Here is a 24,922-nt window from a genome sequence, read left to right as displayed (position 1 = left end):
AATGTGCAAAGGGGGTGTTACTCTTTCCATCTCCTGCACCATGGACTAGGACACTGTACAGCATGTAATAAAGAGTAATTGACTGGGTTACAAAAGGTAAGCACCTTTTAAACATTCTCCATATTTAAACTTAGTTGTAAAATTATAAATCTTTTGTTTAATTTATGTACACATATACAACCAGGTCAGCTGCATCACATGCAGGACATCACAGTGATCACTGTCCGGGGTGACTAGATTTATTTGTGATGATTTTTTCAGTTTCCGTACTTGCAAAGAAAATAAAGGGTATGTTTTAAATCCACCTCATATTGTTGCCTAGATTGTAGAAGACTGTTAGATAACACAGTCAATTGAAAAGATATATATTTAAAAAAAAAATCTGGTGGCCAGACTATAGCAAGAATAAATCTATCAAGTTGGTGACAGGTATTACAACACTGACATCTTCAAGAAGCCAGCTACCATCAAAGACTGGAACTTCTTACCACCACACACTGTGAGCTGTGAAACAACAAATCAGTTTAAAACTGCATTAGCAGCTAAAAGTGATTAACATCCATTTCTGCGCACTCACTCACCCTGGATAAACTTTGCTCAGTAGTGAGCTACTTAATTCCAGTATCCAGTAGCTGGTACAGCACTGGTCAGTCTTGAGTAAGGATGGGGTTAGACAGGGGGTACACCTCTCTATGTCTCTTTCCACCCCTTTTCTCTTTTACCCGGTCCTTACACTCTTCCTTCTCTCCTATCTCCTTTATCCTAGCTCCCTTCTCCCCAGCCATCGACGTCTTTCCCTCCTTCTTCCTCCCTCTCCCTCTTCTCTGCCTTCCCCATCCTTTCCTCCCATACATGCCAACTTTTAGAAGTTTACATGGGGGATTTTGCAGGTGACAACATCTTTTCAAAACTCTAAATTCACGACACAGGCAGACCAGGTAAATTAAACCATTCACACATCCTACTTTCCCAATTTCGGATTGGCTAGCCACAAAGAAATGACTCGGGATTTTGAATTTTGGTCAGAAATCGTGGTTTGTTGTTGTAAATCAGGGGACATTTTTACAAAATGAGGATTTCTGAGGTTTTTTGTTTTCCCAAATGGGAAAGCAGGAATCCTGTTTAAATTGGGAAAATTGGAGTGTATGTCCCCCCTTACCCCCACTTTCCCTTCCTTTTATACTGTCATCCCCCTCAAAGTGCTACAACTTGAATTGTGTTTTTATCTTATCCATTGTTTGGAATTGTTCTGTTCATGCTATAGAAAATAGGGAACACTCTGAATAAAAGTCTTGAAAGATTTTAACCAGAGGAATATGGCAAGGAGATTGGTTTATCTGCTGGTGGTCAGATGTAGAAATCTATGCCAAAGGTCAGTAGTTCAGTTGGAACTAGTTTCAATATTGAAATGTCCTGTATTTAGAGAATAACTATTAACCCAAGATATACATTCCTTCAAGCTGGTTTAACAGCCACAACTGGGTTGTTCAGGTGGAGCAAGGTTAAAATGGATCTTTAAACCAGCATTCAAATCTTAAGATAAAGGTAGATTATTAGCACTATAATGTAACTCTTGGTAGTTTGCTTGACATCTTCCTGTAGTTTCATTTTTTTTTTATTTTTTTTTTTATAAATGAATGTGTTTACTAGACAATACATATCTTACTCCCATAGAGTAAGCGGATTGGACGCTTGGCTAGCGAAGATGGACAATATGCTGTTTTACTCTATGATGTCATATCAGAATCCTAGCATTTGTTTATGTTAATGTTTGTGTAAGTTAACTCCATCCTCTCATTTTTATCTGATAAAAGTGTTACGAAGTGTATTTATTTCAATTTAGTAGAGTTCAAACTAAAAAATTATCACACTTTTTAAAATGCACTAGACATATATACATAAACAGAATCAAATATCAATGTCAGAAAATTGCAATTTTCCTTAAACAGCATCATCAAACTTCACAAAAACTGGTTTAAAAAATGTTGGAATATTAGTAGTATTCATAATAATTTCATGAAACTGTTTCTTTACAAAAATATACAAAATGTCTGTGAAAAATAAAGGAAATCTATTGCATAAAAGAGTTATTGCCCTTGGATTCAATATTTTAAAATGCATCATTGGTCCATATATGATATTAATCTTTTGAAATATTTCAATATGCTTAACAAGATTTTTACAATAACTATTGGAAAAGACTCCAACAAAATATACGTTCTGACACCACAAAAAAGTGAAAGGAGAAAATGCAATGGACCAGACCAGGATTCGAACCCTGAATCTCTAGGCAAATGCTCAACCAACTGAGCTAACTGGCCATCGGTGATTGAACCCTGCTGACCGATACACATAATTGATTTTGCAAAATCTTGTGACATCACCGGAGGGTGGAAGTACTTTAACTGCCTGAAGCATCATTGCATTAGTCAACCAAAATACAAATATTATACAGTGGCGTTAGAAGAGTTTTCTCCTATCTACATATAGATCTTTGATGGAATATGTATACACTGTAGATTAGCGTCAGTAACGGAGTAATCAGCACAAAAATTTGCACCAATAAGGTAAATGGGTAATGGATTTCTAATTCTTAACTTAAGGTTGTACATTTTGAATTTTGGACATAATCATGGTTTCTTGAATTCATGTAAATGGGCTGTAAAAAAAGAAAAGAATTTGCAGAAAAAGGCTGTTAATTTTGCATTAGTTCCCTTCAATTCATGTTAATAATACTAGTAGAAAGAATTAATTTAAATTTATTCACTGACCAAGCTCTGTTTAGAAGGTGCACCATTGGATTCATTTCCAGATCCTTGGCATTGTTTACTGAACAATGAACTCAAGTGTGTGTGTGTGATGGAAGTGGAAAATAAAATCATTGATGAAATCGAACGTTCTGCAGACTCTGTGTTGAATTCAACTTCTGAGACCCAGTCTATACTCCAAGAAACGCAGGCGAAAGTATCATGGACAATATTCAACAGATACATACGTAAAAATGACCTGATTTTGTATAGATTCTGGTCCCTCAAAGGCAGTATGTCACTTCTCTGCTAAATTTAGACATGCAGTTTATAATGATTAAAATCCACCTGTGACATCACTCTTTTGTTTGAGTGCTACATTATTTTTCTGGCTACTTAGTTCTGTATTGTTGGGTTCAATTTTATCTTTCTTAGTGTACAAATCTGTCATTACGGGGATTTTAAGTTTTAACAATGTGTATTGATAAATTTTCAAATTTTAATCCAAAGGCATAGATGGGATTTGAGTCTTAACACATAGAAGTCAGTAGCTCGATCCACTGAACCACTAAGGCAGATAACATCCAGTGGAAAAATTAAACAAATGGGTGTTTTATATGACAAAACTCTATACTAATATTATATGTATGATATTTAATTGTATTTTCATGATTTTTAAAAATAAAAATCTCCATCAAATTTGAGTAAATTATAGTTAAATCTTAACAGGGGGTGGATTTAAAGTAGATCATTATCTTCATACCTCTTCCTTTGGGGTCTCGGCTCCATTTTACTTTTAAGGAATGGAGTGGTAATCGGACATTAATGTATATGTAGTGACTTTCTTTGTATCAATATGTAATGTAATTTCAGAATTTATTTTTAAATATTAAATATTGTTTCTTTACATGTTGCATGTGGTGGCAACACTCTGTTTTGATAACTCAGATAAAGAGCCTCTGTCATGTGTAGATTTAAGTGGAAGCCATTAGTACTTACTTACTTTGGCCTGTTTCCCATCCTGGCACATATACCATTGACAGGTGCCCTCCCTGGTCCTGTACAAACACTTTCCAGTCCCTCTAGACGTGGCCCATTTCTTCAGTTCCCTTCTTCAATAGTTCTTGGGTCTTCCTCTTTTTCTTTTCCTTTAGGGATTCCAGGACATGGCCTGATGTTGTTGGATGGTTTTCACACAGTGTGCCCACTACATCTCCATCTTTTCCTTTTGATCTATACATCTGATGGTAGTTGGTTGGTTCTCTGCCTTAATTATGTGTTACTGATGGTACCAGGCCAGTGAATTCAGAGGATTTGTTGGTGAATGTCTTGATTTTTAGTATGGTTATTTTTGTCATTTTTCAGGTTTCTGAGCCATATAACAAGACAGATTTAACATTTTTAAAGTTAAACTGACAGATTTTGGTGTGTATTGTAATTTGGTTAGATTTCCTTGAGAATTTTGAAAGCTGCTCATGCCTTTCCGATATTTACATCTATTCCTTCCTGTTGGCTGATGATACTACTAGGTGGATTGATTGATTTATGTTTTCCGCCACACTCAACAATTTTTCAGTTATCTGGTGGTGCCCAGTTTTTATTGGTGGAAGAGAAAACCCAGATACAATGTACGTGGGAAGAGACCACCGACCTTCCGAAAGTGGATGTTTCTTCTTCCTTTATATCCCATTTCACAGCTTCTAAGCTAGATGTGTTGTCACTATTTGGGTTTTCTGTGGATGAATGTCAAGGCTTATCTATGAGGAGATGGATGCCAGTCTAAATGTTTTGTCTTGCATCTGTTGATATGGAAAAGCAAGGCTGTCATCTGTAAATTCTAAATCATCCAGTTGTGTCCATATTGTTAACTAGATTTTGTCCCATCTGTTGTCTTCTTCGTTAGCCAATCAATGTCGAGCAGGGAGAGAAAGGGAGACAGGAGACATACTTGATGAATGCCAGTTTTCATGTCAAATTGTAGTGTCGGCTTTCTTCCATGGACTATGTGGCATGCCATTAGATACACCTGCACTGAGCAGGGAAGTGAATATGCAATGATATTGACCATGATTGTAGCTTGGGTCAATTTTAAAGTGTTTCAAAAACAAATTTGGAGCCTCTTAAATTTTGTTTATTGAGGAAGTTGCAGTCATATTCAGATGATTACAATTATTTCCAGTTACACTTTGAAGATTATTTATGCCTATCAAGTTACATGTCTGTCATATGAAAAAAGAAAAAGATGTATTGAGATTGTCCTTCCTTTGCTCCATTGAGACATAAATATTTTGAAAAAAAATATTGATAGTCTTCATTATATTTATAGTAATGTTAATTTTCGAATACTACTCCAAAATTGTAGTCAGGGTTTTGACAAATAATGCACTCACCTTTGTACATTGTTTTTCAAAACTCAAACTACTATTTTGGCAATGGTATACTCAAAATCCATTTGATGGAGTCTATAAGTAAACAGTTTTTTATTACTCTTGAAATCTGACATTCTAGGTATTGTAAAAAAAAATATTGAAAGTTTTTAAAAAGAATACTGGATATTTGATAGAGGGGCTTTAGGTTTGGGAGGGTAGGGTGGTTCTAGGTATGGGAGGGTAGGATGGTTCTAGGTATTGGAGGGTAGGGTGATTCTATGTATGAGAGGGTAGTATGGTTCTAGGTATGGTAGGGTAGGGTAGTTCTAGGTTTGGGAGGTTAGGATGGCTCTAGGTATAGAAGGATAGGGTAGTTCTAGGTTTGGGAGGGTTGAGTAGTTCTAGGTTTGGGAGGGTAGGGTGGTTCTAGGTTTTGGGAGGGTAGGGTGGTTTTAGGTATGGAAGGGAAGGGTAGTTCTAGGTATGGGAGGGTAGGGTATAGTTCTAGGTTTGGAAGGGTAGAATGGCTTTAGGTTTGGGAGGGTAAGGTGGTTCTAAGTATGGAGGGGGTAGCGTGGTTCTAGGTATGGGAGGGTAGGGTGGTTCTAGATATTGGAGGGTAGGATGGTTCTAGGTTTTGGGAGGGTAGGATGGTTCTAGGTTTTGGGAGGGTAGGATGGTTCTAGGTTTGGGAGGGTAGGGTAGTTCTAGGATTGGGGGTGGGTGGGTTAGGGTAGTTATAAGAATGGGAGAGTAGGATAGTTCTAGGTTTTGGGAGGGTAGGGTGGTTCTAGGTATGAGAGGGTTAGGTAATTCTAGGTATGGGAGGGTAGGGTGTTTCTAGGTTTTGGTAGAGTAGGGTGTTTCTAGATATGGAAGGGTAGGGTGGTTCTAGGTAAGGGAGGGTAGGGTAGTTCTAGGTTTGGGAGGGTAGGGTGGCTCTATATTTGGGAGGGTAGGGTGGTTCTAGGTTTGGAAGGGTAGGGTAGTTCTAGATTGGGAGGGTAGGATAGTTCTAGGTTTGGGAGGGTAGGGTAGTTATAAGAATGGGAGGGTAGGGTGGTTCTAGGTTTGGGAGGGTAGGGTGGCTCTAGATTTGGGAGGGTAGGGTGGTTCTAGGTATTGGAGGGTAGGGTGGTTCTAGGTTTGGGGAGGGTAGGGTAGTTCTAGATATGGAAGGGTAGGGTGGTTTTAGGTATTCGAGGGTAGGGTAGTTCTAGATTGGGAGGGTAGGATAGTTCTAGGTTTCGGAGGTTAGTGTGGTTGTCACAATTTGAGTTTGTTTTATTTTGCTTGTTATGGCGTTCCATAGTTTGTTCTCACCATATAGTCGTTACGGATAGCTGGTCACGGCTGTCGGGCCGCTTTGTAAATGCTTACGTGTTAATTCTGACCAGGCCATGGAAGTGGGAAGGTGTGTCCGCCCAATGTGTGAAAATGATAGACCTGTGTGGTCGAGAGTTTTACCTGTATGGTTTACTGGGCCTGCATTGTATGTACATTTAGTACGGGTGTTCGAATGATGTTTCTGTGTGGAAAGTGAAAACACAATTTTGAGCATTTCGACAGCGATGACCAGCTGTGTGTGTATTGTATGGCTCGAGCAGGTGCTCGCAACATGTATATCATGGCGTTCTAAGATATTTGATGAACAGCGTTGGAGAACGACTTATAGAAATACAGGAAATATGTTTACAGCTACAGAAACGTTGAGCGAGTGATGGACAAAGTGTCACCACGTGTCTGAAGACTGTTGTGTAAAGTGTGGTAACTCTTTAGTCAACATATTTTGTTTCGCCATCCTGTGTAACCTATTTCGAATTCAAGAGACAAGTCTGCTGGTTTTCATACATAAGGCAACATAACTAAACATTTAGCTTTGGTCGGGTACACGTGTAATCGTCTGTAAATTTATATTTTTTGTTTTGTTATTTTTTGTTGTTTTTGTTTGTATGAGTGTTGTGTGTATGAGTGTAGATGTTACTTGCTAAATTAGTGATCACGATAATAAACTTATTTGCACATACTCTTGATCTTTCTTCAAAGAACGGTTTGCAGCGAGGGATTATTTCCATGCCATTATCACAAATTGTGACAGTGGTTCTAGGTATGGGAGGCTGTTTCGAAAACTCAAGTGAGCTTTTCTGATCACCTTTTATCTGTCTGTCTGTTCATCTGTAAACTTTTCACATTTTTATCTTTTTCTCCAGAACCACAAGGCCAATTTCAATTAAACTTAATAATACAAATCACTCTTAGGTGAAGGAGATTCAAGTTTGAAAAATAGGATGGGGTCATTTAAAAATCTTCTTTTCAAGAACCAGTGGGCCAGAAAAGTTGAAATTTGAAAGCTTCCTGACAGAGTAAATTCAAGTAAAATCATGACTCACAGGGATAGGTTGGGGACAGAATAGGGGATCAAAGTTTTACATGCAGATATATAGGAAATGATTTGGGATCTTGTTCTCTAGAACAACAGGACCATGAATAGGAGATCAAATTTTACATGGGAATATGTAGGGAAACATCTTTAAAAATCTTCATCTCTGCAGCAATAGGGCTATGATTAGTCATATTGATATATGCATGCATCTTCTGGTAGTTCAAATTGAAGTTTGTTCAATTCAGGGGTAAGGTGGGGCTGCAATAGGAGATTAAAGTTTTATATGCGAATATACAGGACATTAGTTAAAACAATGGGTTTTTTTCAAGAGAAATAGAGTCAGAATAAATCGTATCCAAATGCAAAATTATGCTCCCAAGTTGCATGGATTCAAATGCCCCTGCAACTATAGTTGGGGCATATTGTTTTGTCCTGTCTGCTAGCTTGCTCATAATTTTGAATGATGAGTGATAGGGGTCTCGTATATCATATGCACATTCAATTTTTATTGGTACCAAAGTTTTTAACATTGTGACCTTGACTTTTAAGTTTGACATACCTTTAAGAAAACCTAACTTATTAATTATATCTTGAACTATTTATTAGGTACTTATAATTTGCATATATATTTTAGAATTCTTATGGCAAGACATTTCATTTCATGCCATGATCTTAGACCATCTTAGATCCTTGACCTTCTCCAGAACATCAAGGTCATGTTGAAAAAAATTTGGTTGTCAAGACTGTTTGGGGCTAGGTTGGGGGCCACAATGGGGTCAAACTTTTCATGGGAATAAAGATTGAAAAAAGATCTTTTAAAAAATCAATAGCTGAAAAACAGCAGAGTTAAGGTGACTCAGCTGAACGGTGTGGTACATGGGGCTCTTGTTGAAGGTGGCTTTGTTTGGGAGTGTAGGGGTGGCTCTTTGTTTTGGAGGGTGGTTCTAGGTTTTTAAGGGTGGCTTTGTTTGGGAGGGTAGGTTGACTCTTAAGTTTGGGAGTGTGTGGTTCTCAGTATTTGAAGGGTGGCTTTATTTTTGGAACGGTAGGATGGTGCTATATTTTGGAGGGTATCTCTAGGTTTAGGTGGGTAAGGTGGCTCTTAGCTTAGTTCTAGGTTTGGGAGGGTAGGGTGGCTGTAGGTTTGGGAGAGTAGGGTAGTTTTAGGTTTGGGGGGTAGGGTGGCTGTAGGTTTGGGAGGGTAGGGTGGCTGTAGGTTTGGGGGATAGGGTGGCTGTAGGTTTGGGAGTGTTGGGTAGTGCTAGGTTTGGGAGGGTAGGGTGGCTGTAGGTTTGGGAGGGTAGGGTAGTTCTAGGTTTGGGGGGTAGGGTGCCTGTAGGTTTGGGGGGTAGGGTGGCTGTAGGTTTAGGGGGTAGGATGGCTGTAGGTTTGGAAGGGTAGGGTGACTGTAGGTTTGGGAGGGTAGGGTGACTGCTGTAGGTTTGGGGGGTAGGGTGGCTGTAGGTTTGGGAGTGTTGGGTAGTTCTAGGTTCGGGAGGGTAGGGTGGCTGTAGGTTTGGGAGGGTAGGGTGGCTGTAGGTTTGGGAGAGTAGGGTAGTTTTAGGTTTGGGGGGTAGGGTGGCTGTAGGTTTGGGAGGGTAGGGTGGCTGTAGGTTTGGGGGGTAGGTTGGCTGAAGGTTTGGGAGTGTTGGGTAGTTCTAGGTTTGGGATGGTAGGGTGGCTGTAGGTTTGGGAGGGTAGGGTAGTTCTAGGTTTGGGGGGTAGGGTGGCTGTAGGTTTAGGGGGTAGGATGGCTGTAGGTTTGGAAGGGTAGGGTGACTGTAGGTTTGGGAGGGTAGGGTGACTGTAGGTTTGGGGGGTAGGGTGGCTGTAGGTTTGGGAGGGTTGGGTAGTTCTAGGTTCGGGAGGATAGGGTGGCTGTAGGTTTGGGAGGGTAGGGTGGCTGTAGGTTTGGGAGAGTAGGGTAGTTTTAGGTTTGGGGGGTAGGGTGCCTGTAGGTTTGGGAGGGTAGGGTGGCTGTAGGTTTGGGGGGTAGGGTGGCTGTAGGTTTGGGAGTGTTGGGTAGTTCTAGGTTTGGGAGGGTAGGGTGGCTGTAGGTTTGGGAGGGTAGGGTAGTTCTAGGTTTGGGAGGGTAGGGTGCCTGTAGGTTTGGGGGGTAGGGTGGCTGTAGGTTTAGGGGGTAGGATGGCTGTAGGTTTGGAAGGGTAGGGTGACTGTAGGTTTGGGAGGGTAGGATGACTGTAGGTTTGGGGAATAGGGTGGCTGTAGGTTTGGGAGGGTTGGGTAGTTCAAGGTTTGGGAGGGTAGGGTGGCTGTAGGTTTGGGGGGTAGGGTGGCTGTAGTTTTGGGGGTAGGGTGGCTGTAGGTTTGGGAGGGGAGGGTGTCTGTAGGATTGGGAGGGTTGGGTGGCTGTAGGTTTGGGAGGGTAGGGTGGCTGTAGGTTTGGGAGTGTTGGGTAGTTCTAGGTTTGGGAGGGTAGGGTGCCTGAAGGTTTGGGAGGTTGATTCTGGTTTTAGGGGATGGCTTTCTCTTTGAGAGGGTCAGGTGACTCTAGGTTTGGGAGGGTAGGATGCCTTTAAGTTTTGAAGGATGGGGGTGTCTTTAGGTTTGAAATTGTGGATTTAAGTTTGAGATGGAGGCTTGATCAGACTCAATCTTAGTTCAGCATCCCCAGTGCAGGTTATTGTGGTCCTCATTGTTTTTGAAGAAGTTAGTCCAAACAAAATGAACACTATAATTACATATCTACTGAGCAGATACATTTAACCAAGAACAATTCAAAGGTTTAATAAATAGATCACTGGATCAATGGAACTCTCAACTGAGCCTTCCTGCCAAATCATTTCGACAGAGACATGTAAATGTATCAAAGTTTATCTAGAATAAAATGACACCCCCCCCCCCCCCCAAAAAGAATTTTGTAGAACTATGTGTTAATATTGCTAAAAACCCATATTTAGCACAAAATTTTCTTAGGTAACCATGCACCTTAGAGTTTGCATTATTCACAAATCTTTACTAGAAAATTCAATGGGAAAACAGTACCCAAAAATTTAGATCCTTCAAAAGTCTTTTTATTGTACTGATGAACGATTTACATTGTCGTTTGATCAAATAATAGAAAATCCAACAAAAACACAGCAAAATTCCAATTCAATAATGAGGTGTCCAAAATTTTGTGTATCCTATAAATAACCTTATGCAGGTACAGACATTGATGTGCAGACATTAGATTTTGATGTGCAGACATTAGCTCTTGATGTATTGGTTCTCTCTGTGTTTTATTGATGTGAATCAGCTCTGGTACACACAGTTGGGTAGACTGTTTATCTATAATCAATGCAATATCGCCCCTTTGACAGGGTATGAATGATGATATTGCCTGACCCTTATCCCTTGGGGTAGCTAGCTGTGGTGGTTGATTTTTCATTGGTTTTATACCTCTCTGTTACACAACCACTTTGTAATTATGCATTCTAGAGTGTGTTTTGTCAGCCGGAGTGTGTTTTTGCGTTAGATAATTATAAGATTGCACCTGTGTGCAGAATATCTTGTTCAATACGTATAGAGGTATGTGTGCTTCCGTTCTTGTTTTACTGAATTTATAATGCCTAGAAATTACATACTATTAGGTTTTAAATTTTCATTTTACACATTGATAATACAGATAAACTCTTCTTTGTAATAAGAACATCAGGTATTTTTTTTAGGGTCTGTAGGGGGATTGGTTTTCTCCCTACTTCTTTGTATGAAACATTTTCCCCAATTTCAAGCAAATGTTGTTATTTTTCCCAATTGGAAAGGCCCAGGCCCTTGAAATCAAGACTTTAAAAAAACCCTGAACAAGGCAACCCTTCCCCCCCCAGAATAATATACAGGGGCCTAAGGTTCAATATTCACTCAAACTAATGGCCCCAAAGGTCACTATATTGATGGATTTCTATAAATTTGAAAAGTGCCAGTGTCAGAGCATATTGTTACCATTAATTTCACTAGGGTATCCCCCCCCTCTCTGTACTTGCCCACAGACAAAAGTTATAGATTGCCAGGTAAAGAATATATCTCTGTGACCAGTGGAAGAAAACTGTGATACCTTCTTTGAATACTACAGTAAATGCTGCCTCGATGTATTGCCAACTTTTGTTCAAGACCAATTTGGGCAATATAGTGAATGCACCATTAAAGACAATTCACTGAGCAGTCAAAAGAAATTCAGTTATGTAAATGTATTTGAGTTTCATTCTGTATAAACAGTTAGATAATCTTGAGTTTAATTCAACAATTATTTGTAATTAACCTAACCACCTGAATACGTCACACTTCACCGTACTGCTCTCAAAATACAGGTGGTTCAACACCTTGTGAAAGGTCATGAAGTTCATAATCTCCACAAACTGGTAACTGAAGAGTGTAAGCTGATGCCTCCAAAGTTAAAATTGGTAATGTTCTCGGAAATTTAGCTTTGTCTGCTATGCTAGATGCATACAGACTTCATTGTATTGATTCATATCGCTGATATGTTCAGCTCATTTCTTTGAGGAAGAAGACTTATTTATCTATAATTGCAAGACTTTAAAGTCTAATCCCATTGTCATGTATAAGACAATAAAACATGTCAATTCAATTCAGAGACTATTACTTGTGGATTAATTTTTTCATGCCAGTTCGGTATGTTACAAGGTCAGTCTTGTGCACATATGAGACGGTTTAAAGAATTAAAGCTGATAGGCTTACCAATACAGATCCTGTATACAAAGTGTTTTTCTTTAAGATAATTAGATACTTGGTTTAGTGTTTTGAATTAGAATTCCAAGTTATAAGACTACTTCAAAGAGACACTGGCATGAAAATCATTCAGTGCAGTGATGGTTTAATTTTAAGAGAAACACTTGTAGGTTTTTTATGAGTTCTATATCTGTTTCAGATATTTGGTGCTATGAAGGTCCAGGAAATTGCCCGTTACTGCCTGAGGGTCCTGATCATCACAGTAGCCAATATATACACCATCCCATCCTATTTCACCTGGTTTCTTCTTCTGCAGCCACTAAGGATATATCATCCAAAATTATTCTGGAGAATTGAATCGGTTTTGTTTCAGGGACTTCTGAAGATGGTAACAACATGGTTATACACCGGTGGATATACAAGTAAGCAGCGGTTACTGCAGTCTTGTAGGAAGAAGGAGGGAGGGTGTATTATGCTCTCGGAGAGATATTTGCTAGTTTTTTAAACGAATTATAAATAATAGCCCCCCCCCCCTCATTTCTATGGGCTTATACATGTACTTTCAAGTGTCATAGAGTGAATCTTAAATGATATGGTGGAGGACTGTAAGTTAATTTTATTGTAATAATACATAATGTGATCAGAATCATCGTTTTCCCAGCATTGACACAATATTGTTGATAAGTTTTCAATGTATCCAGTTTTCAGCTCATTTGAACCAGAGACTTAGGTGAGCTTTTGTTCATCCTTGTTGCCACTGTCATTGTAAACATGTTCACATTTTTTTCATCATCTCCAGAACCATTGGGACAATTTTCACCAAACATGGCACAAAGTATCCGTAGATAGTGGCACAAGTTTGTTCAAATGAAGGGCCATGCTTGCATGTTTCCAAGGGAAGACTATTGGAAGCTTGAAATTCAGGGGGTAGGAATGTCCACGAAAATAGAGTCCCCATCAAATCTAATGCTTCCACTGTAGTAAAGAATAGGAAAACAAATCATTAACAAGAGTACCGCAAACGGTACAACATACGCCTGTCAGACAGTGAAATTCAACCTGGAAGCATATTATGCACACTGAATTGATATCACACACATTCTGAATAGAACAGTCTTAAAGTGGGTCATGAGAGTATGGTTGTGACAAAATGTCTGCACAATATCTATGATGATAAAAAGTCCAGGAAACCATTTGATCTACTTTTAGTCCTAAAGTAGGTCATGGTGCAATTAAGTTGAAATGTTTGAAATAGGAACTGATTATGTATTTCTCTGAAAGGGAGGTTGTGACTAAATTTCAGAGTAATACTGGTGACCATACAAAAATAAATATGGAAAACTGTTTGACCTACTTCTACCCCTAAAGTACTAGTTCATAGTGCACCAATCCAGCTGAAACTGCACTTGTCTTCCTCTGAGAGGAAGCCTTTGACTAAATATCAGGGCAATATCTGTATCTGTAATGAAAAAAATCCCGGAAAACTGTCTGACCTATTTTTAGTCCAAAAGTAGGTCAAGGATGGACCAATCCAGCTGAAATGCAAACTGAACTTGTATTCCTCCAAGAGAAAGCCTTTGACTAAATTTCAAGGCAATATCTGTATCTATAATGAAAAAAAACCCCAGAAATTTATTTGACCTACTTTTAGTCCTAATGTAGGTCACGGATGGACGGACCAATTCAGCTGAAATGCAAACTGAATTTGTATTCCTCTGAAAGGAAGCTTATGTGTAAATTTCAATGCAATATCTGTATCTGTAACGGAAAAAAAAGTCCGGAAAACTGTTTGACCTACTTATAGCCCTAAAGTAGGTCATGGATGGACCAATCCAACTGGAATGCAAACTCACTCTCACAACTCTTAAGGGAGATATTGTGACCAAATTTCAAAGTTGTACATGCATCCATTACGGAAAAAAGTCCAAAAAACATGACCCTGGATTGACAGACGGACAGCGCCATAACATAATACGTTCGTCTAATGATGGGCATATAAAAATTGTCTTGTGAACTGCCAGGGTAAAAATCTGTCAAATTGATAGATTTAGGTGTACCCAAATCATGATGTATTGAACCAGGGAAGAGCCACAATAGAGGCTTAAAGTTTTATATTAGAATATAGGGAAAATTTTCAAAATCTTGAGAACAAGTGTACAATTTATCAATTTGATTTTCATGCAGTGTAAATTGAATTTTGTTCAAACCATATGTTCCCTGGGTTTAATGAGATAGGAATTTTTAAAATGAAACACAATAGAGATAGTATAAGTGTCCATGTTGTCTCATTTCATGATCTTTGAAGCAGAGCAGGTCAACAGAAGGGGGTTTATAATGCCTCATACTTCATCCCTGTATGAATGTGACTCTGGTGAGCATATGACTCATAGTCCTCTCGTTGATTTTAAAGCTGTCGAAATGAATTCTATAGGAATGAACAGTTGTTTTGAAAATCTACAAACCTGGGTATGAAAACATCCTATAGAAACAAAAAGTACAGTATAGAGATTCTTTTGTAATATTTGATCAAACTTGCAAATATTTTTTGAATTGAGTAATCTAAACTTTGCAGTAATCGAGTCTGGAGACAGCCTGGAGGGTATTATGGATGATGAAGCAGTGGTCCTAGTTAACCACCAATCCACATCCGATGTTCCTGTCGTCATGTCCGCCTTACATAACAAAAGTCTGGTGCTGGGCAAGATTATGTGGATTATGGACGATATCTTCAAATACACAAACTTTGGGTGGATTTCTTATTTCCATGGGGATTTTTTCATTCTCCAGGTATGTTCTTATTGTAGAAATGAAATAATCAGTTTGAGAATATTTATACATGTACTGATTTTCTCTTTATGAACTTTTAATCAGGGAAAAGAAGCGAGAACAGATTCTTTGTCAAAGCTAGAGAATCACATCAATACAATCTACAAAACAACATTTAAAAAATGGATTGTCCTGTTCCCAGAAGGAGGTTTTCTTCGTAAACGTCGATTTCGGAGTCAAGAGTGAGTAATTTATACAGTGTATCTTTAATTTTGTGATTTTATTCTGCTATAGGTCCATAATCAACTCTAGTGAATTTCTTGATTCTTTATGAAGAAATAGATGAGATCAATCGGACACTGTGTTTTATATTGGTAGTCATTCTTAGATATTTTATGTGTACTTACTTTAGCAGAATTCATAATTTAGCTATGAAGCACGAGTGCTAATTTATGGCTGCATTAAATTTGAAAATCTCTATCTATTATTATACACAGAAGAAATGCCAAGGTATGAGGGCGAGTCAATAAGTAACCAGCCTAACTTATTGCCGGTTGAGATGCACCTCTTCTTCTTCGATGTAATTGCCCTCTAGTGTGATGCACTTAGACCAACGGTGTTCAAGTGCCATCAGCCCAGAACTGAGAAAAGTCAAGGTCCTTTCCATTGACCCACTTCTCAACTGCCGTCACGACTTTTTCGTCAGACCGGAAATGACGTCCAAGGATATCCTTTTTCAAGTTTGGGAATAGGAAGAAGTCACTAGGAGCTAGGTCAGGTGAATAGGCGGTATGTCGTATTAATTCATACCCATTTCGCTCTACAGCATCCATTGGAACTTTGCAAGTGTGGACTTTCGTGTTGTCCTGTTGCAGCAAAACACCTTTAGAGAGTTTACCTCGGCATTTTCACAGATGGCGGTTCTCAGCTGATTTAGCAAGTTTGCTTAGTACACTCCAGTTATTGTACTTCTCTTGGATAAAAAGTTCAACATCGTAACACCTTTTGCGTCCCAAAATACAGTGGCCATCACCTTGCCAGCAGATGGTTGCATCTTGAACTTCTTTGGCCTCAGGGACCCAGCCCCTACCCACTGATGACTCATGAGTTTTATTCCCTGGCTCATAATAATGAACCAAATTGTCATCTCCAGTCACCACACTTCAACAAGGCACTGCATACTGATGCTCTGGTTGTCATTTGCTCATCGCTAATGGATTTGGAGACCCAACGGGCTGTTAGCTTGCGCATACCTAAACCATCATGTAAGATTGTTAAAATGCTACCATGTGAAATACCTAATGCCTGCGCTATTTCTTCCACCTGAATTTGCCTATCAGATACTTTCTTACACATTTCTTCGTCGGTGGCATCCAGGCCTGGCTTCATCTTCTAAAGACGTTCTACCGTGTTTGAATTCCCCCACCCAGAATTTAACTGAAGCATAATTAAGATGGTGCAGAAACCCATAAACATTGGCTAACTCGCCGTGTATTTCCTTGCCTGTATTACTTTTTAAATACAAATACCGAATTATAGCATGGTACTCAACTTTCGATAAAAAGCATGCCTTTCCATCCCTATCCATGTTTGACATTCAATATCTTATTAAAGAATGACTCGATACGAGTGCAATTTTGTACCCAGGTATAAAACATGTATTGAAACAAGGCATGAAAACCGTGACCGTCTCGGTCAATCGGATAGGCTGGTTACTTATTGACTCGCCCTCGTATAATTTTTCTAAATGGTAAGTCAACACCGATTGTGCCAGATTTTAGATATAGCGTATGTTAAGTACACATACAGTATGCTATTACACTTTCTAACATCATGTATTTATAAAGATTTGCCAAGAAGAATCAGCTACCGGTTTTGCAGCATGTGACACTTCCCAGGGTTGGGGCACTTAAAGTTATAATGGACAACCTTACTTCACACAAGGCTGTAAATGGTGGGGTAACAGGTAGGCTGAGATTGATTACTGTAAACTTGTAAACAGACATTATTCTGCAAAGGGTCTGGTAACAGGTGGGCTGAGATCGATTACTGTAAAAATATAAACAGATATTCTTTAAAGGATCTGGTAACAGGTGGGCCAAAATAAACTTCATTTTTGAAAATACATGACGGTATGACTATGCGCTTCATGAAAAGATGGCATGCATGGAGCATTGCAGTTCATATCCTCATGTACAATCTAATTAATATCAGATCTTCTCTAATCCTCCAGTGTAATGGATTGCCTATGTATAATCAGAAATGAAATTTACGTTTTATAGTTACATCATACTTTCAATTCTTATGCATTTTCAAGAATAAAATTTATTTCTTTCATTAACATTCCACAATAATTTCTATCAGGATTCCCAGCCATTAAAATAGATGTACTATATTCATCATGATCCACACAGGCATTGTTCACAGCTGCACCACATTCATTTAAGAAATAAGATATCATTTATAAATGTAAATATGAGGAAATGGCTGTCATTACAATTTGTTAAGATATCAAAAGCTAAAAACATCGGAAATGTAAACATTACAAAATGTATGATACAAGATAACCACTCGATACTAGTATATCTTCTACCAAGGATTCTACGATTTCCAACAAACTTGCTTCCCAGTGACACGAGTGAATGATTAAAGTCACAGAATGTTGGTTTTATATCTTCTACCAAGGATTCTTTGAATGTTAACTTGATTAACATTTTGTGTGATGCCTTTTGTTATTAATTTTTTTTCTCAGGAAATATATTAAAAACTAAAATCCTCCACCCCGCCTCATATTTTTTTGTGACCCCGGATGATAATCTACTAATCAAGTTGAATTGGCCTGATAGTAATGTACTGAAGCAGAAATTATCACTGCACACACAATGGTGAAGTTAAATTGTGTGATAAGCACAAGAATTAAAATGTAGCCACTGCAAAAACTACGGATACACGTACCCCTACTGTGTTTAGGACAGAATTGTGTGATGTCATAATTAGACGAACATACACGTACAGCAGTGAAATCAATATATGTTCTGTTCAGATATTAGTCTGCAAAACAACCACAGAGAATAAATTAATGCCTCTTAGACTTAGAGTAGCTATTTGTATTCCTTCCTTCAAAGGGCATATATTGCTTTGCACATGTCAGTCGGTAAATTGATCATCCTTTGCATTTGATAACTTAAAATGCTTTACCTCTCAGACTGCATTGGTTTATATACACATTGTCCCTATTGCTTGGCAGGTCGGTATGTTCAAGGTCACGACAAGGCCAGATATTTATCTTGTACTGCAAATAACTGGAGAACGGTTTATCTCAGACTTCATATTTGATATGCTGACCACCGAGTGCTGTATACAGTGATCGGGGGGCATACTAATATATGTTTTAAAAACATTACAATCTGAACATGGAGAATGTTTCCTAAAAGTGGAGTGATGTTGAATCCATGTAGGGAAAAACCACTCTCTCTCTCGGAGTTGGGGATGGGGGTTTTAAGATAAAAATTACAAGAAATTGGTGAAATTTGGCAGGGGAGGGAATATGTCCCAAAGCAGTGCGAGGTGATTTGATAAATATCATTGACAGTGTGGATGCAATTCTAGATGTTCTCTACATTTATTGTGTCATCTAACCTCAAAGTCAGCAAGAATGCATGAGAGCTCGGGCTTGGATTTCTCGGGAAAAAAATCTCAAACTTAAGTTTTCTTTTATTTGAGCAGTCAAAATTTTATTAAAATCTCAAACCCCAGTCAAAGTTTCGATTTAAGTTTATTTCAAGAAATCCAGGTCTGCTTAATAGTGGAAGGACTGAAAGAAATGATCAAAGTTTGGCGAGTTGGGGGAGGGGAAAAAGAAAGTGGTGTATAGATACCAAAAAACTTGTATAATCCATGAAAACAGCAAAATAATCAGGAGCTCTGAAAGACTGTTTGCAATGTATGATATGCATGTATATCTGAACATTTCTATGGACTGCATAGTAATTGGTAATAGAGGTGACATGAAGGATGTTGAAGTTCATTGATTTACTGATATATAACACAATCACTTACAGGAAGCAGATCAGAAGAGAAGACGCTAAAGTGGATAATCGATATGACGATAGGGTACCCCGGGGCAACTCCGTACAACTCCCATGGCATGTTTGTGGGATATTGGCCACCCCATACAATAGATATCCACTACCGTGTGTACTCGATAGAAGACATTCCAACCGAGACACAAGGCCTGACTAACTGGATGTACGATCGGTATCAGGAAAAAGAGGTTCTTCTACACGAGTTCTACACAAAGAGCAAACCCCTGGATGAATCTGACAACCAGAAAAGATGCATGCCCCGAATAAAACGTCAAGATCTCGAACTTGATAAACTAGTCGCTGGTTTCTTTTACGTGTTTTATTTGTGTTCATTTATCATTTTCTGGTCCTATGTGTACTCCCCTGTGATATGCTTACTTAGATTAATCATGAGTTTTGTATTTTAGATTTTTAATGACAGATTTTGAGTATTATTTAACGTAGTTTTTGTGATGATTTTCGTACAATCAGGAATATTTTGATTCAGAGTGACTGATGATCTGGTGCATTCTTTTTTCATGGAACTTTTTGCCCATGTTTTGATCATTTTTTTTCATTAAAGGATCCTCAGATTTGTTTTTCCAATTTTGAAATTAAAATGAAATGGAAATAGCTTCATTATTTTTACCGATACATCTGAAAATCATATGTCCATTTGATTTTGAGATTAGATACGTTTTTACTAAATTGTCTGCAACAATGACTTAATTGGCAGATAGAAACGTGGAAGTAGGTTTTTTTTCCATCAAATACATTTCTGTTTAATGGGAGATCTCTATAGTATAGCATGAAATCAAGATGCTATAATTTGATGGCATAGCTAGCTAGAATAAGGCTTGTAATTGCTAAAAGAACATTAAGTTCACAGGTATAGCTTTTCTATCAAAGCATTTGATTTGAAATTTTTAAAATTGTTTCTTTGGAACAGGAAGGGACACGTCATCTGTATTCTAACAATAAATGTCCCATCCTCTTACGTGCATCTCCATTTGTATCTATAATCCAAAAAAGATGTACAAGTACTTTTGATAAGGATATTGAAGAGTCATTATTGAATACCAATCTACTTTAATTGGTTCTCAAGAAGCCAATCAAAACCAGGGCATTTTCCCCCTTAGATGTGTAAAAATTTACAATTTCAGTTTTTATGTTCATTGCATTTAAACAGATTATTTATAATATATACGAGTAAATAAAAAAACAATCTCAAGTAAATATTGCAGGGACCATTTTCATATTTTGTTCATAATGAAAACACAAATCTGGTATTTTCTTTGGCTCCAAAGTGTGCCACCAATAAACGTGTGGTATTGAAGTCAGGGGTGAAGCTTCATGACGCCCGAGTAGTACATACCTACACATAGTTTTAATAACATATTTTTGCAAAAAATATGCACACAATAAAATCTCATATTGCTCTAGCATTTATTGCATTTTTTAAAATCAAGAGAAAAATTGTACATGTATTTGTTTTATTTTTCTTCACATACTTTTATAATTACTTGAGTCATTTAGACAATTATGATAATATGGACTAAAGAACAACAGTTTAGCATGTATAGATAAGTTTACATAGATATTAAGTTTATAATCCGCCGACATTCAAACCTAATTTTTATGAACTCCAGCGATGAGTAGGCCTAATAATAAATCCGAAGATAGTATATACCTATTTTGATTTGACATGCAAATTAGAGTAAACCAGCCCTTATTTTCCTAAAATTTCTCACAACCTCCTGCCTTGTGGTAAGAGGGGACCCCCTTCACAACTTGCCCCCTCTGGCTTTGGTGCTTCTCGCCCCCATGAAACCTGAATTCCCTATATATCAAAACAGCGCTAGCTATGCCCCTGAAAATGATGCTTGTGGTCAGGTGCTCATAGTAGAGTCCTTTGTAAGCAGGTCAAATTCTGGCATTGTCACTTAATGTGAAATCAGCAGTGAATTATAGCTCAACGTTTGTGTCGATATCCATGCAAGTCTGTGATCGAATCCATAGAAACCCTAGTCTGGCTAATCTTCATTGTTAGTGTATTTTATTTAAAAAATAAATGTCCTGCAGGCGATATTTATTGTGGTTATGAAAACAATTGAGGGAAACATTGAGCAATTTATATTAAATATTAGCACAGGCAATTATGCAGAAATTGCCCCATGCTTCCTCCATTTTTCACATCTCCAATAATACAACAACCAGGACACAGGGATTTCGTATATATATTTTGGAATTACTTATTTAAGTATACTTGAAGGGAAGGGGGCAGCTTTCATCCTTCTATTCATCAGTTCAAGCTTACATTCTTGCCATTCAATACCGCTATCAAAACACAGGAGAGGGGCAATCTGCCAATATATCTTGCTCAATTTGTATGTTAAAATTATGGAAAACGAACAATGTCATAAAAAGGCAAGAGGGAGACAACCCATTTATTCCTTACAGTTTGTATTTTAACTTCTGCCTATGTTGATGCTGAAATTATCAAACTTGCGTCAATATAGAGTACAAGGGCAAGGATCACCCTTTACCAACTTTGGGTTCCATCAAATCCTTATCTGTCTGGTTAAGAAGTTTAAAAGCTTTTAATTACTTGCTGAAGCTGAAATGAACTTGCAACAATGCTGAACACATCAGGTCAACTCTAGAAAATTTGGGGTCAAAAGGTAAAAGGAGTCAAGGTCAAGGAAATTTCCAACAGGATGGTTATGACGCTTTAGTTTTAACAGTCTGTGAATTTTTATGACAATTTTTGTAGGTGGATCTTTTAAGTTACGTCTGCAACATCGTTTTACCGTAAAATTTAACTTCGATTACCAAGACATGGTACACCATTGCAGCCGAACAATGTCCTAATAACAGGGTGGTCTCTCTCTGAAAATTGTTTTTTATGCAATGTAATCAAGACTTGTGTTCCATCATTTTAATGTGGTTTTATGTTTGTATGAATATACACTTTCCATTGTTTATGTTGGAATAAGTAAGGGTGCGGTGTGTGTGTGTATATATATATACATGTATGTATTTCCAATGTTTTTGCCTTCAATATCTTTACAGTTTGTAATGATAGCCATTTCCTTATGAATGTGTAGTTGCAAACAATGCAGACAAATAAATTTAGTAACACTTTAATGGGTATGGAAATTCCAGCAAAATAAGAGAAGAATGTGAATATAAGAAGTTTTATTTTTGAAAATACAAGAGCATATATGAACTGCAAAACTTTATCTGCCAGCATTAAGTATCCTGTTGTGAAGTGTCACTGTTCATACCCTTGTGTACTTTCAAAAACAAACACATGTAGAGAGATATTTTGGCCTAGATATTATCTCTCAGGCATGCATCTATACATGTGTATTGAGTTTGTGAACAATTTAATTCAGGTACATGGCAGTTTGCTGAAGTATTATAAATTTTAAATAATAAATCATTGTCAATTAATATGGACATTTATTTGTTAAACAAGTGTGACTATTGAAATGTATGTACTACATCGCGAGACTGAAATACAGTCAAACCTTGTTATCTTGCACTCGATGGAGCCAAGTTACTGAAGTTAAAATACATAGGGGACTTCCAACTTACTTCAACATATCTGTGGTATTTAAGATATCGATGTTTGAGATATACTGGTAAAATTGCATTTTTACCTGTGTAATGAAAGTTAAACTGTATGAGTATCCACATTTACCTTTTTACTACAAAGGTTCTTTGGATATTGAAGCAGCATATTATTTCCATTCCATGAATTTGTAGTTTGTTCCAATCTCAAACAATTGCTGTATTTATAACTTCATTCTGTTTGAAGTGGTACAAGGATCTGTTAAATTCTTTTCATTAATGAAAACAGGCAAGTATTGTTTGAGTGGCATTGTGATTATAATTATATGTATTATGTACAAAATATTTTTTACTTAAATGACTTAAAATATTAAATGTATAAAATATATAATTTAGCCTTGTTTATTTAACTTTTAAAATATCCTTTGATAAATTGCATTAAAAAATATCAAACTGCCAAGGAACTTTTTAAAGGAAAAGGCAACCCTATAACCACATTCTTGCTTTTAAGGTAACTCCATACTCGCAGTTTTATCTGATACAAGTTTAGAATGTATATTTATTTTCATTTATGAGAGTTAAAACTAGCAAATTATCAAATACAATGCATAGGTCATCACACTATTTAAAAAGATGTGAGATGTACATAAACAGAATCATATATCACCGTCATAAAATTGCAATTTCCCCTCAACAACGATATTAAAATTCCATACAAACTGGTTATAGCGATATAGTAGCATTCATAACAATTTCATGAAACTGTATCTTCACAAAAATATACAAAATGTCTGTAAAAAATGAAGGAATCATCGCATAATAGATTTGAGAAAGAAATCAATAGAAACAGAGTTGTTGCCCTTGGATTCAATATTTTGAAACGTATCATTGATCATTCATCTATAACTTAGACTTTTGAAATATTTTATTTTTAACAAGATTTTTTACAATAACTACAGGAAAAGACTCCAATAAAATCTATGTTCCTATCATGCATAATCTAAATAAATCGTTGATTTTGCAAAATCTGATGACATCACAGGAGGGTGATATCGTAAATGACAGTCTTCAACTTACAATTTAATCAATATTAATCTATCATATATTTCAAATTACCCGCCACTAGGAGAGCAGCCATTGCAGTTTAATTCATGACATCACACCGTCGGTTCCAGTTTATTTCATCAGCAGCACTGTCGACGTGACGACCACCTAAGTTTGGAGCCATACAGACTTTCACACGAAGAAATTAAGAAAAAAGAGAGATGGTACATGTTTCTTCATTCAAAAGTCTCGAACCTCAACTTGCCATAAATTGCACAAATGATGGATTCACAGTTTACAGTCTTTTCTATTCAGATGACTTGGTTGGGTCAGGAATTAAAAAAAACAAAACTTTTTTCCACATCTCCCCTTCACATTAGTGTAATTAAAAAACTGTTTGACAGGAAGCCATCAACCTATTTATTCGTAAAATCTACCACATGCACATCTTTGATGATCTTAGAATCTCACCAAAACCGGAACAGACTGTGTGACGTCAAAATTATTGATTTTTGTGGTCTTGAATACACAAGAGTTCCATGTCATGGCAGTCTCTGTAGATGGTGGGAATTTCATTTTTAAATGTTTTCAGATTACATACCTATAGTACTGAAGCTTATCTAGACCGTTTATCAACAGAATAGTCATTCTATCATATAATTAATCCATTTATCATATAAATGCCCCGTAACTCCTGTAAAATTTGTAGAATCAAAATGATGGTGGAAGATGATCAAATACATATTGTGACTAACAATCCTACAAAATTTGAATAAAGTCCTTTACAGCGGTCTCTGAGGAGTTGCGTCCACAAAGAGTTTCTATAGTGTCGCGTGTACAAATTCAACATCCCATAACTCCTGTAAAATTTGTCGAATTAATATGGCGGCGCTATATGATCAACTACATATGGTGACTAACAATCCTACAAAATTTGAACAAAGACCATCAAGCCGTTTCTGAGCAGTTGTGTCCACAAAGTGTTCCTATTGTGTAGCATGTACACATTCAACAAATTCCATGACTACTGTAAAATATGTCAAATCAAAATGGCGGTGCAATATGATCAACTACATATAGTGACCAAAAACCCTACAAAATTTGAACAAAATCTGTTGAGTTGTTTCCGAGGAGTTGCGTCCACAAAGTGAAGTGAGACGGATGGACAGACACTGGTACATGTATTTCTATGTCCCCTTCCCCATTGCAGTGGGGGACAACAAATGAAATTAATCCAGAGATAAAAAAAACAATTGTACCAATACCTTGAACTATAAGTGCATCACT

The 24,922-nt window shown here is 37.4% G+C and overlaps 1 protein-coding gene across 3 annotated transcripts; it reads left to right on the top strand.

Annotated features, from left to right (window-relative positions):
* Nucleotides 1–2: 2 nt before the first annotated feature.
* Nucleotides 3–22,980, top strand: LOC125649028 (acyl-CoA:lysophosphatidylglycerol acyltransferase 1-like). Of its 3 annotated transcripts, none has more exons than XM_056165298.1 (6): nt 3–96; nt 12,385–12,607; nt 14,758–14,972; nt 15,057–15,193; nt 16,799–16,917; nt 19,013–22,980. In XM_056165298.1, the coding sequence occupies exons 2-6, from the start codon at nt 12,397–12,399 to the stop codon at nt 19,441–19,443; spliced, it is 1,113 nt and encodes a 370-aa protein (XP_056021273.1). In that variant the 5' UTR covers nt 3–96; nt 12,385–12,396; the 3' UTR covers nt 19,444–22,980. The 3 variants fall into 3 exon arrangements, with proteins under 3 accessions (XP_056021273.1, XP_056021274.1, XP_048732200.2); XM_056165299.1 differs by lacking the exon at nt 3–96 and adding an exon at nt 271–288; XM_048876243.2 differs by lacking the exon at nt 3–96 and adding an exon at nt 11,864–11,899.
* Nucleotides 22,981–24,922: the final 1,942 nt, after the last annotated feature.

The sequence above is a fragment of the Ostrea edulis genome, chromosome 5, assembly GCF_947568905.1.
Source record: "Ostrea edulis chromosome 5, xbOstEdul1.1, whole genome shotgun sequence".
In the NCBI taxonomy this organism is placed as follows: Eukaryota; Metazoa; Mollusca; class Bivalvia; order Ostreida; family Ostreidae; genus Ostrea; species Ostrea edulis.
The sequence above is the reverse complement of the archived record's forward strand: the minus strand, read 5'-3'. Positions and strand labels throughout refer to the sequence as shown.

What these genes read in the sequence shown, in the direction of transcription:
- LOC125649028 (XM_048876243.2), top strand. Translation starts at nt 11,879, where the DNA reads ATGCCTCCAAAGTTAAAATTG. An exon ending in TGCCTCCAAAGTTAAAATTG is followed by an intron (nt 11,900 to 12,384) that starts GTAATGTTCTCG and finishes TATCTGTTTCAG; the next exon opens with ATATTTGGTGCTATGAAGGT. An exon ending in ATACACCGGTGGATATACAA is followed by an intron (nt 12,608 to 14,757) that starts GTAAGCAGCGGT and finishes TAAACTTTGCAG; the next exon opens with TAATCGAGTCTGGAGACAGC.